At 41.8% G+C, this 12,999-nt stretch overlaps 1 protein-coding gene across 1 annotated transcript in view; it reads left to right on the forward strand.

Moving 5' to 3' along the window:
* Positions 1–12,999, forward strand: part of LOC121271486 (brain-specific angiogenesis inhibitor 1-associated protein 2-like protein 2) — a 69,288-nt gene that overhangs the window by 32,948 nt on the left and 23,341 nt on the right. The window contains exons 5-7 of the mRNA XM_041177467.1: positions 2,561–2,632; positions 4,233–4,349; positions 11,529–11,675. Coding sequence (XP_041033401.1) covers positions 2,561–2,632; positions 4,233–4,349; positions 11,529–11,675 — 336 coding nt within the window. The remainder of the gene's footprint in view (positions 1–2,560; positions 2,633–4,232; positions 4,350–11,528; positions 11,676–12,999) is intronic.

A 12,999-nucleotide genomic window follows, 5' to 3' on the forward strand; every position in this document is an offset into this window, starting at 1 on the left:
TCCAGAGTACACAGATGGACTTCATCCTCGGTTGATTTGTAGGCTTCGAGGTAGGAAAATTCTCTAGACCTAGTCACAGAATCATTGAATCGTAGAATAGTATGGCACAGCTATAGGGCCTTTCACCTTCTCAGAATGTCCCAAAGCATTTGACAGCCAATGAAGTGCTTTTTGAAGTGTAGCCACTGCTGTGAGTAGGAAATGCAGCAGCCAATTTGCACACAGCAAGCTCCCATAAACAACAAAATGATAATGTCCAGATAATCTGTTTTTTGTGATGTTGATTGAGGGATCGATATTGGCCAGAGCTCTGGGGAGAACTCCCCTGATCTTCTTTGAAATAGGGCCATGGGATCTTTTACATCTAATGGTTTACTGTCTCACCCGAAAGATGGCACCTCTAACTGTGCAGCACTCCTCAATAATTAACTGGGAGTGTTGGCCTTGACTTTCCTGCTCAGGTTTCTGGAGTGGGACTTCAAACCTCAATGTTCTGACTCAGCGACAGTGTTTTCTTTTGCCTGTCCTAGCCCATCCAATAATCTGCTTTACTCTCCTCCGCCGAATTGCCAGCAGTCTGATGCTTGTGGGGTCAATGCCTTCAGAAGATGAGGGGAAATAGCTGGTGGAGAAAATTGGAAGGAGGTCAGCAAAGTGATCTCTTATTCAGAGGTTAGAACAACTCATGTGGCAGAAGCCAGTCAGGGACCCCAAGGAGCCAGGGAAAGGATCTACTCAAAGGGATTAGCTGATCCTTGATTATTCTATCAACTACTTTGACATTAACTATCGCAAACTTGCCTTTACACGATTGTGATTGTTTGGACTTGACATCAGATTAAGTCAGTGACATTTTGCTTCATTGTCCACAAAAATATTTGCATCCCAAACACTGAGCTTTAAAAAAAATATTTATTTATTTTTATTTACTTATTGATTTTTTAAATAGTTTTTTCCCCAACCCCATCTGTCATTTGTTTCTATATTGTGCTATTAAAACATTCTTTAGTCTTTAACACTACCATTAACATTCCCTTTGTCTTGTGTCCATGATATCTTTGTTACTCTCTCCTTAGCTCCCACCTAGCCCTGACCTTCTATCTTGCTCCACCTGCACCAACACCCCCCCCCCTTAAAATCCATCTAATTTCTACTTCTCTTTAGCTCTGAAGAAGAGTCATACGGACTTGAAGCATCGCTCTGTTTCTCCCTCCTCAGATGCTGACAGACCTGCTGAGTTTTTCCAGTATTTTCTGCTTTTGTTACCGAGTTTTGCTGGTTGTTCAACCATAGAAAGGAACACAGACCAGACCGATCCTGCTTTCATCGATCATCGACATTAAAGCAGGGCAGTTGGATATACAGCGAGGGTGATTTCTCTCATCCCTGGATCAGGAGCGTTGTAGCACCTCTATCCCAGCCGTAGTCCCAGCACAAGCAAAACCTATTGCAACTGGGATTAAGATACAATGAGTGTTTCCATAGTGATTAAACATTGAAAGGTTTAAATACGACCAGCTGATGTCTCAAAGCGCTTTCCAGCCAATGAAGTGTTTTTGAAGTGTGGCTACTTTTGCAATGTAAGGAATAAAATCATGGCTGATCTATATCAACTCTACTTTCCTACCCTATCCCCATATCTCTTGATGCCCCTACTGTCCAAACATCCATTTCAGCCTCGAATATCCTCAATGACTGAGTACCTACAGCCCTCTAGGGTAGACAATTCCAAAGATTCAAACCCTCTGTATGACAAAATTTCTCCTCAACTCAGTCCAACATGGTCGATCATTTATCCTAAAGTTACAACCCCAATGCCTAGACTCTCCAGCCAGCTATCAGCAGCTATCCCGTCCACACCTCTAACAATGTTAACACCTCTCATTCTTCTGACCTCCAGAGAAAAGAGGTCCATCCTACTCAATCTCTCCTCATAGAACATCCCTCTCATCCCAGGAATCAATCCAGCGAACCCTTGTTACCTCCATCTAAGGCAAATATATCCTTCTTAGTTAAGAAAAGCAAAACGATGCACAGTGGTCCAGCTCAAATATAATTGCAGCAAGACTTCCTTACGTTTACATTTCAAAGCCATTGTAACAAAGGCTAACATGTGGTTCATGTACAAGGGCACCCAGCTCCCTTTGAACACCAATCTTTCACCTTATAAAAAATATTCTGCCTTTTGATTCTTCCTATCAGAGTGGATAAATCCACATTTCCTTGCATTATCCTCTATTCTGCCACCTTTCCCGCAATCTCTTTGCAGTCTCCTCACAGTTTACCCCTGTCTTTTCTCCATCTTCTCCAATCTTATTGCCAAGCTTTGTACCTTGACCCTTCACTTATAGTCAAAAACAGCACAAAAGAGTATTTATCTGATGTAAAATAAAACTTGCATTCAATTCTGTGAATTTTACTAATTGAATGCCATGTTTTGAAGCAACAGTGATTCTTCTTAAAGGGAGAAACTGCTCCAACACTGCCAGATGTTTGTCAGCCTGACTATGAGGCTTCACAACTCGTCTGGTTTTATAATATTTGATGTTTATTCTTCTAGTTTCGGAGATTCAATGATGATTTGCTACGGGAAATGGACCGTAATATGCAGTTGGACGTAGAGTACTTAACTGTGAGTAAACTGTGATGGGTTTCTTCAATTAATTGCATTTAACATATAAACATTTGAATTAGGAGCAGGAGTAGGCCATTGGGCCCCTCAAGCCTGCTCCACCATTTGATAAGACCATGGCTGATCTGATTGTGGCCTCTCCTCTCCTGCCTACACCCCTATACCCTTTGACTCCCTTGTCAGCCAAGGATCTATTAAACTCTGCCTTAAAAATATTCAATGACCAGCCTCCGCCGGTCTCTGGAGAAGAGAGTTCCAAAGACTCACAACCCTCTGAGAGAGAAAATCCTCCTCATCTTCATCTTAAATGGGAGACCCTTTATTTTTAAACCATGTGCCCTAGTTCTAGTCTCTCCCACATGGGGGAAGATCCTTGCAGTATCTGCCTTGTCAAGTCCCCTCAGGATCTTAAATGTTTCAATAAGATCACCTCTCAATTGTCTAAATTCCAATGGATGCAGGCCCAACCTGTCCAACCTTTCCTCATAAGACAAACTCTTCATCCAAGGAATCAGTTGAGTGAACATGCACTTACTCTAATGCATTTATATCCTTTCTTAAATGAGGAGACTAAAACTGCACACAGTACTCCAGGTGTGGTCTCACCAATGCCTTGCGGAGCTGTAGCAAAACATCCCCACTTTATATTACAATCTCCTTGCAATAAACGACAAGATTTACGATTCCATTGTAGTGTCATGTAGATTGTACCACGCAGTATAGGACTGCGAGATGTTAGCTGATTTCACTCTGAACATCAAATAGCTGATGTAGATAGAGGGAAAGAAAAGGAATGTGGGGTTTTGGGAGTTTTGGCAATTCTGCCTGGAAAGGAAATTTTGCCTTCGGCTGTCATATGGTTTTGATATTAAGATTAAGGTTTCTCAGTTTTAATTCTCAATGGCTGGGCTTTGAATAAACTCTCCTGAAAGGCAATGAGCATACAAACATACATACAGACATAAGAATTAGGAGCAGGAGGAGGCCACTCGGCCCCTCAAGCCTGTTCTGCTATTCAATAAGATCATGGCTGATCTGATTGTAACCTCAACCCCACATTCCCCAGATAACCTTTCACCCCCTTGTTAATCAAGAATCCGTCTAGCTCTGCCTTAAAAATATTCAAAGACTCTGCTTCCACCGCCTTTTGAGGAAGAGAATTCCAAAGACTCGTGATCCTCTGTCAGAAAAAAATTCTCCTCGTCTCTGTCTTAAATGAGCTCTGAAGAAGGGTCATGTGGACTTGAAACGTTAACTCTGTTTCTCTCTCCACAGGTGCTGTTGAACCTGCTGAGTTGTTCCAGCATTTTCTGTTTTTGTCTCAGATTTCCAGCATCTGCAGTATTTTGCCTTTATCTAGGAATTTTGTTGCCATGGCCGCCCCATCCCCCCACCCCCAACCCCCAAAATACAGCGTACCGACAGCAAACTCCAGATCGTAAGGGCTGCAGGATCTATTTCTGGGAGCGGCCCTGAACTCGAGAAGATCTGCCGGATCCTCGAGATTTCTTCCCCCCACCCGCCCACTTCCCCACCCCCACCCCACCGAAACAATCCAGTTCTGGAAACAAAAATTGCAAATGGCTGTCTTGCTTCGTAGGAGAGCAAACGGCGATTTGAAATGGAACATAGGAAGCGGACTGAAGCCCTCGGAGGTGCAAATGCAGAGCTGCAGCGATTGGAGAGGATGAGGAGCACACAGACCAGGGACATGCGGGTAGGTTGGTGGACGGGGTGGGGGATGGTGGGGGCCCTCATTGGCAACTACCACATATACTTGTGTCAAAGGCAAACTTTTGAGGCCAATTTCTTTTGGCCAAAAGTCAGACTCTTGCACGCGTAATGTTTTCGAGGGATTGATATCCGTGTTTGGTTTTGTCCCATAAGAGGCCATCGCAGTGGAATAAAGCAAAAAGCAACCACACAAAATAATTCATTTTAATTCTCTTTTATTTATTTTATAACATTACAAACTGTATACATTTCAACCAGCACAATATAAATGTAATATTGCAATGCATTGGGGGGGATGGTGGTGTCATGGTAATGTCACTGGGCTAGTAATCCAGAGGCCCAAGCTAATGCTCTGGAGACGTGGGTTCATATCCCACCAGGACATGTGGTTGAATTTAAATTCAATTAATAAAATCTGGAATTGAAAGCTAGTCTTAGCAATGATGCCTATGAAGGGTGCATATTGAGCATCATAAAAAAATTGTTGCATAGTCATGGGGTTAACTCTTAACTGCCCTCCGAAATGTGTCAGGAAGATATAATGATGTTATTGGAATTTATTGTAAAATAGTGGTATCTGTGTCAATGTGCGTGTGTGTGGCTGTGAGAGACTTCACTGGATTAAAGACAGCTTGTCTGAAGCCTTTGATGTATTACAGTGTAAAAGGACATTTGCATTTTCAAATATACTAGACTAGCTTGAATTCAAAGAGAGAGAGTGAAATATTACACTTAGCCAGGGGAAGTTAAGAAACAGTGTGTTTATTTTTTCCCAAAGATTACTGGTAAACTTGGTACTATGAGAGATTTTTATTATTAGAAAGGTAAAGTGCAAAGACATAGTGAAACAATGTGAATTTGCATTCAAAGGGGAAAATATGTATAAAGGAGAGAAAGCTGTGTGTAAAGGCAGGCATTTTAAGATCTAACAAGTGTGAAAAGCTGCAGCATCTATGCCTCAAGCTGCTGTCTACAATGAACTGAAGTTAAGAAAACTCACTTTGAATTGGATTGTTCAAAGTATCATGTTTCTTTGCCTGGATTTTAAAATCTATGTGTCTTACTGTTGCCTTAACGAAAATGTAACTGGGAGTTAGATTAATTAGGGGATTTAGAAGTTGTTGTAGTAGTAATTTGTAGACATATGTATGTGATTAAAATCACTTTTCTTATGAATAAATGTTTAATCTAGTTTTATAAAAAACCTATAAGACTCGGTGGTCTTATTACTATTGAATTCAAAGCATGCATCTTGAAACATACAAATTGCAAAATTAGTTGTGGTAGTTGTTTCAAGTTTCTCTCTAGGGACTTGAACAACTCAGCATTTACCATCGGCCGTGCCATAACATAGTTGGGGGCTCATCTGGGATATATTTGAAATTCTTTGATTGGATTAGAGGTGGTGAATCTTAAGGTTAAGAGCATGAGAAGCATTTTGAATTCAGAAGTTGGGCTGAGATTTTCTTGAAGTGGTGAGACTGCAATATGGCTTTGGAAGTTGCGAGACTTATCTGGGAGTTGAAGTTATAGCTTTGGCTGGTTTATAAAAGGTAATTTAAGTTAATGGAATTGGCGGATAAGTTACAATTGGGGTTACCTGCAGGAGCTAAGAAAGCAGACATAATTGAAGGTACAGCACAGCATTTAAAGGTGGAAGTGATACCTGACACTAGTGAGTCACAGCTGGTGAGTGAGACTTCAGTAAGGAATGAAGAGGCTTGAATTTGAATAAGCAAAGGAACTGAGAAAACTTGAATAGGAGGAAAACAAAAAGGAAAAAGAATTGGAAACGAAAACACTGGGACTAGAGGCAGCAGCAAAAGAAAGGGATAAAAAGCAATTATGTCAAAGAGAAATGGAAATGCGAAAACTTGATCTCCAGAGGGAAAAGTTAGCAATGGAAGAGAGAATGAAGGAAAGAGACAGAGAATATCGGCTTAAAAAGCCGGACTTTAAAAGGGAGACGTCAGATGCTGAGGAAAGTTCTGATGATGAAAACATCGCTAACCTAAAACCCAATGGGGAGATGTTTAAATTTGTACATACTCTTCCAAAGTTTGAGGAAAGAGATGTCGAAGCATTCTTTGTTTCATTTGAGAAGACAGCTAAACAAATTAAATGGCCACAGGAAAACTGGACATTGTTGTTACAATCCAGGTTGGTGGGTAGAGCACATGATGTTTACGATTCACTGTCAGAAGAAATGTTGGTGAACTATGATGTGATAAAAAAGCTATTTTGAGCACAAGAGATTTATGAGTTGATTCCTGAGGCATACAGGCAGAAATTTAGGAAAAGAGAAAACTGCTTGGGCAAACTTATATTGTGTTTGAAAGAGTAAAACAAAGTGATTTTGACTGGCGGATATGGGCATTAAAGATAGAAACAACATTTGCAGTTCTTAGAGAGGTAATTCTTTTAGAAGAATTTAAAGATTCAACTCTTTTGGTAGTGAGAACTCATGTGGAGGAACAGAACGTTTAAACAGTAAGACAAGCAGCAGGGATGATTAGCTGATGATTATGAGTTAGTTCATAGAGCTAAGTCATTCTTCGTCACCCTTTTAAATCAGAAAAGGTTAGAAAGTGGGATGGTGAAAGGAAGGTGGGTAGTCAGGAAAGAGAAGGAATAGGTGGAAATTCGCAGGAAGTTTTTTTTCTCTGAATGAAAAGGAATGTGCTGAAGTCACATTTGAAAATTGAGGTGTTTTCATTGTAATAAAGTTGGACGTACAGAATCTGTGTGCTGGAGATTGCAGGGAAATCTGTTGGAATTATAGGGGTGCAGAAAAATACTTGAAGTAAAAGTACTGCAGGTTCTGAGGTTCAGGCACAGGAAAAACCAATGGCTGGTGTACAGATAAAATAGGAAGAATCAGTGATAGGTAAAGAATTGGGAGTGTGTTCACAATTTACCCAAGAGAATTCAGATGAGCATGTTGTGGAAATGTTTAAAGGTTTTCTATGTGAAGGGAAAGCCTTTCCATGTGTACAGGGTGGAGTAGGTAAAGATGTTAACATTTTAAGAGACACAGGGGCTAGTTAAGCCTTAATGTTGTGGAATAGTGACATTTGTTGTTCAGAGGGAGTATTGCAGGAACAGATGATAATAAGTGGGGTTCATGGAGATGCTAAACTTATTCCATTGTGGAAGGTAAATTTAAAAAGTAAATGGAAAACAGGTGAGGTGATTGTTGGACTAGTGGAAAAATTACCCATTGCAGGGGTTCAGTTTATTCTGGGTAAGCATATAGCTGGACCACAGATGCGGGTAGCCTAGATTGCATAGGGATGTAGTCAAACTCTGTAGAACATGTCACACATGTGAGGTGAAAGGGAAGCCACAAGCACTGATTAAGCCAGCACCTTTAATTCTAATTCCAGCATTTGAAGAACCTTTCACTAGGGTCATGATTGATTACGTAGGACCCCTCCCTAAGACTAAAAGTGGAAATCAGTACTTACTGACAATAATGGATGTGTCTACCAGGTTTCCTGAAGAAATGCCATTGAGAACTATTGCAACAAAGAAAATTGTGGAAGAGTTAACTAAATTTCTTACAGGATATGGTTTACCTAAAGAAATACAATCAGAGCAGAGTTCAAATTTCATGTCATAGCTGTTTGAGGAAGTAATGAACAATTTGGGAATAAAACAGTTGAAGTCAACAGCTTATCATCCTGAATCACTAGGGGCTTTGGGAAGATGGCATCAAACCCTAAATATGATGATGAGAGCATATAGTCAAGATTATCTACAGGATTGAGATAGGGGAATTCTGTTCTTGTTGTTCGCTGTTAGGGACTGGCCTAATGCTTTCAGTCCTTTGGAACTAGTTTATGGTCATGAGGTAAGGGAACCACTGAAATTGATTCACGAGAAATTGATGGGTAAAAATTCAGAAACCACTCTCCTGACTTTTAAATGAGTCATATGAAAAGTTACTTTTTTTAGTCATGTGATTGACTTTTACTTTAGTATTTATGGTACTTAAAAATCACAGATGAAAGGAATAGGAGGCAGATAATGAGAAAAGATTTCCCTTAGAGGGTTGTCAGATTCTGGAACACTGCTGGAAAAGGTGGTGGAAGCTGATTCCATAAATAATTTTAAAAGGGACATAAATAGGAACCTAAAGGGTTACGGATAAAAAGTAGGGGCGTTGAATTAAAAACACCTGCTCTTTTGAAGAGTCAGCACAGGCATGATGGACTGACTGGCCTCTTGTGCTGCACGTTTCTAAGATTCTGTGAAACTGCAGGAGCAGAAGCAAACTAACCTGCTTTAGTCTGCAGTAAACTGGTTTTGTTTAGTCTAACTGGTGTCCCATCATAGAGTGTGATGGAAATGTACCCTTTAAGCAGGGTCGCTGTTCCCCTGCTGTTTGAAATCACGCATGTGAATCTTTTACACCCATCTGAGAGGGCAGGCAGGGCCTCAGATTAAGATCCTATCTGAAAGACGGAACCCCAACAGTGCAGCACTCCCTCAATCCCGCACTGCAATGACAGCCGAGGTTTTGTGCTCAAGTCTTTGGAGTAGGTCTTGAACTCACAACCTTCTGACTGAGAGGAAAAAGTGCTGTCCACTGAATCACAACTGATACCTTTTAATTGAATTATACAACGTAATTTTGTTGAGTGTAGTTATACTGCTTTTGCAAGCATAAGTATTGCTGAAAAAGAGACATGTTGTTGAAGCTTTTCTGTCTTGCATTCATTAAGACAGATTTGCAAGAGTACCAAATCTAAAGGGAACAACAATTTACATTGCATGAAAAGAGGGTACTGATTGGTTGGCAATAGGACTCTGATTGGTAAAGGTGTTGCCATTGAAAATGTACCAGAGAACAGTTAACTGCCAAGCTTTTGTTTAATTCAAACCAGGCAGGCCGACTCTGATTGGTCAAGTCATTGCCATGGGGAATGAACCAGGGAATGGCTGTCCCCCAAGCTTTTGGGCAGAATTTTTCAGTTGGCGTGCGGAGTCCCAACATGCCGACGCTTAAAATAATGCATAATGACACCAATATGTAAATGACCTATTAAGGCCATTAAGCAATTAATTGAAGCGGGATCAGGTTTTCTAAAGCTTATATTCAATAAATAAAATTTTTCTCATTAATATAAAAACATGTCCCATCTCACGTGACACAGTTACATGAGGGGACATGTTTAAATACATTTATAAAGCTTTTATTTAATCATTTTAATAGCGAATCAATCTCGCTGAGACAGCTCTGTGCGTCAGGGAGATTGAAGCGCTCTTTCTCGTGCATGGCGAAAGAGAGCTGGCTCCGACTCTCCTTCCTCCCCCCACCCCTCCCCCCACCCCCTACCCCGCACAGGTACCGCTGAGCTCTACCAGCTGTGTATTGTGCTGGGTGGGCCTATATCGCTCCGCATGCATAAAATGGTGGTGCAGAGTCGATCGTGGATGGCGATCGGTTCCGCAATCGTCCCCTCTTGCTCCCACCGAGCCCGCCCACCATATGAAAAATTCAGAAAGACACAATACGTGGACATGCTTTGCTAACTGTTCCCTGGCACATTCTCCATGGCAACATCTCTACCAGAACCCTCTTGCCAACCAATCAGCACCCTCTTCTCATGCAGCATAAATTGATGTTCTCTTTAGATTTGGTATTCTTGCAAATCTGTCCTGACGAGCGCAAGGTGAAAAGCTTCAACAGCATGCCTCTTTTTTTCAGTAATACTCAAGTCCTGTCCTACCAAGTGACAATGAGTATAAATATTTTGAAGAACCACGGAGATGCTGTCCTGGAGAGAAGGGACCAAGGGATATGAGGGATAACTGGACAATGTTGTGTACCCCCAGAAGATCAAGGTTGCCGATAGGAGCCCCTTTTTCCAAATTGAGGTCTCTGTAAGCGCAGGCTTCTTTCCATTCCTGCCCCCCGCTCTCGGTATTAGGGATTGTGGGATAGGTGGGTTTGTGAAGAGTCATACAGGTTTATTGGGCCTGCTGCTAAGAATTATTTATTCTGTGGCATTCAAATCAGCCAAAGCTACAACGTCTGCTTGCTCCAATGCCTTTTGTGTGGCAATGAGGTTGGAGCCTCTCTGCGTGTTTCTTCTGTTTGCTTTTCCTCCTCTCTCAGATCTGCTAGGGTTCATTGTACACAACTCGGTAAGTGGGTGCGCTGTGCTAATCTGGTGAACAGATCAGTTTATTTCGAGACAGTTTATTAATTTATTGGCGTTCTTTTGTAAAACAAGTTGGTCAAGGTCTGCCTATTGACATGCCCCATTTTGTCAGTGAAATTGTCTCAATGGCCAAAGGCCAATATTTTCTTCATGGTGACTTTCCTCTAACATTTGGATGTTTGGTCATCTACTTGGTCACAGTGCTCAAGAGTCTCCCAACCAAACTCCTGACAAACCTCAGCTAAAGGGCACACCCCATTGTAACTAAGCCCAGAGATTCCAGGCACAAGTTAGCCCAGAGGCCAGGGAAGCAACCTCATCCACCACACGACTATGTGCAGAAACAATATAACGCAAAAAAACTAGCGCGTTTCTGGCAAACTTACCCATGTGATTGCATTTTTTTTTAATGGGATGTGGGTGTTGCTGGCAAGGTAGGCAGTTGTTGCCCATCCCTAATTGCCCTTGAACTAAGAGGGCAGTTAAGAATCATCCACGCTGCTGTAGGTCTGGAGTCACATGTAGGCCAGACCAGGTAAGGATAGCAGATCTCTTTCCCCTAAAGGATATTAGTGAACCAGATGGGATTTATGATAATCAACAATGGTTTCATGGTCAACTTAACTGAGACTAGCTTTTGATTCCAGATTTGTTTTCCTTTATTAATTAAATTCAAGTTCCACAAGCTGCTGTGGTGGGATTTGAACCCATGTCTCCACTAGCCTGGTGGGGGCGGGGGGCTGTCTTCTGAGTTACTAGTCCAGTGACATTACCACTATGCCACTGTCTCCCCCAATAGAATAATGGTATTGGAGGTTTTAGAGTGTGATATGGAATTATAGAATATGTGTCAAAATTAGTAGGCCTTTAACCTGACTCGGATCCTTGGGTGGTGGCCCATTTCTGAGTATGTCTGCGATAGGACAGGTACTGTAAGCAAACTGATTGTAATTCGGTCTCTCATATGCATGTGTGTTTATGATCTGTTTCAGGAGAAGATCTACAATCTGGAGGCCAACATGGAATCATTCCTCAAGAGCAGTTACAGACAGGCCCTGGCTGAAGAGAGGCGGCGTTATCGGTTCTTAGCTGAGAAACACTTTCATCTTTCAAATCAGTTCCTCAGCTTCTACAGCAAGGTTGGCATCACACACAAATCATCAGGTCCTTATGGGTCCTTATAAAGACCTACCTGGGACCCTAACCCATCTCCTCCAAAATATCCAGGACTGGGAACAGTGTCCTGCGACTGACACACCAGCTGGCACCAATATTTTCACCATTGCGCTCCCCTCCAACCCCAACTCTGTTCCCATCATTCATCCCAAAATTCATCCCTTAGCATCAGTAATGGTGACCATGACACTTCCATATTGTTATAAAAACTCACCTGGTTCACTAATGTCCTTCAGGGGAGGAAATCTGCCATTCTTACCCAGACTGGCCTGCATGTGGCTCCAGACCTCACAGTAATATGGTTGGCTCTTAACTGCCCCTTGAAATGGCCTGGCAAGCCATTTAATTGTATTCAAAAGGGTGGCTCACCACCACCCTGTCAAGGGCAATTAGGGACGGGCAATAAACGCTGGCCTTGTAAATGATGCTTGCACCCTGTGAGTGAATAAAATGATCTGGTTTCAGTGCTGTTGTGTTCAATTGTTTCAGATATACAAATAGTCTTTTGGTAGTACAGAACTTGGGAATTGCTGAGAAAAGGGACATGTCTAAGCTTTTCATCTTGCACTCATCAGGACACTTGCAGGAATACCAATATAGGGGGAAAACAACTTAAACTGTATGTGAAGAGAGTGCTGATTAGTTGACGAGTGTTATTGCCATCACTGGTGCATTCTCCAGGGCAATGCCACTTGCCAATCAATCAGCACTCTCTTAACGTACAGTATAAATTGTTGTTTTCCCCTTATATTGGTATTCTTGCGAGTGTTCTGATGAGTGCAAGATGAAAAGCTTAAACATGTCTCTTTTTTCAGCAAGTCTCAGGTTCAATTGTTCTGTGTTTGATTATGTGAGTCTGGTAACTGATCTATGCTCACTGTGCTTGATTGGTTAAGCCTGGGTGTTGACCCAGAGCAAAGTAAACAGACACCACAGACGCTACGAGAAGCTGGATTGTAGGGCATCAGTGCAGACATTTTGTGACTTTGGAGATATTTTAAAACTCCTGTAAATAAAGGTGTTACGCACTAAGAAACCAGTGTCATCTCTGCATAGCCTTGAGATATAGCGCACTGGGTTGTGCACTAAGCTATTGGCCCCACTGATGTATTTTTCACCTGTCACCAAAATAGGCTGTTGAAACAAAAAACACACTGTGTGGAGATTCACTGAGATGCATACTCTTCCCTTCCCAAAATGCAGTGCTACATGATTGTCAATGCCACAAGACATCAGGAATCACTCTACCATTAACCCCCTGGATGCTCTGCGTCACCTGCTGTTCCT

Source organism: Carcharodon carcharias, chromosome 31 (genome assembly GCF_017639515.1).
Source record: "Carcharodon carcharias isolate sCarCar2 chromosome 31, sCarCar2.pri, whole genome shotgun sequence".
NCBI classification, from domain to species: Eukaryota; Metazoa; Chordata; class Chondrichthyes; order Lamniformes; family Lamnidae; genus Carcharodon; species Carcharodon carcharias.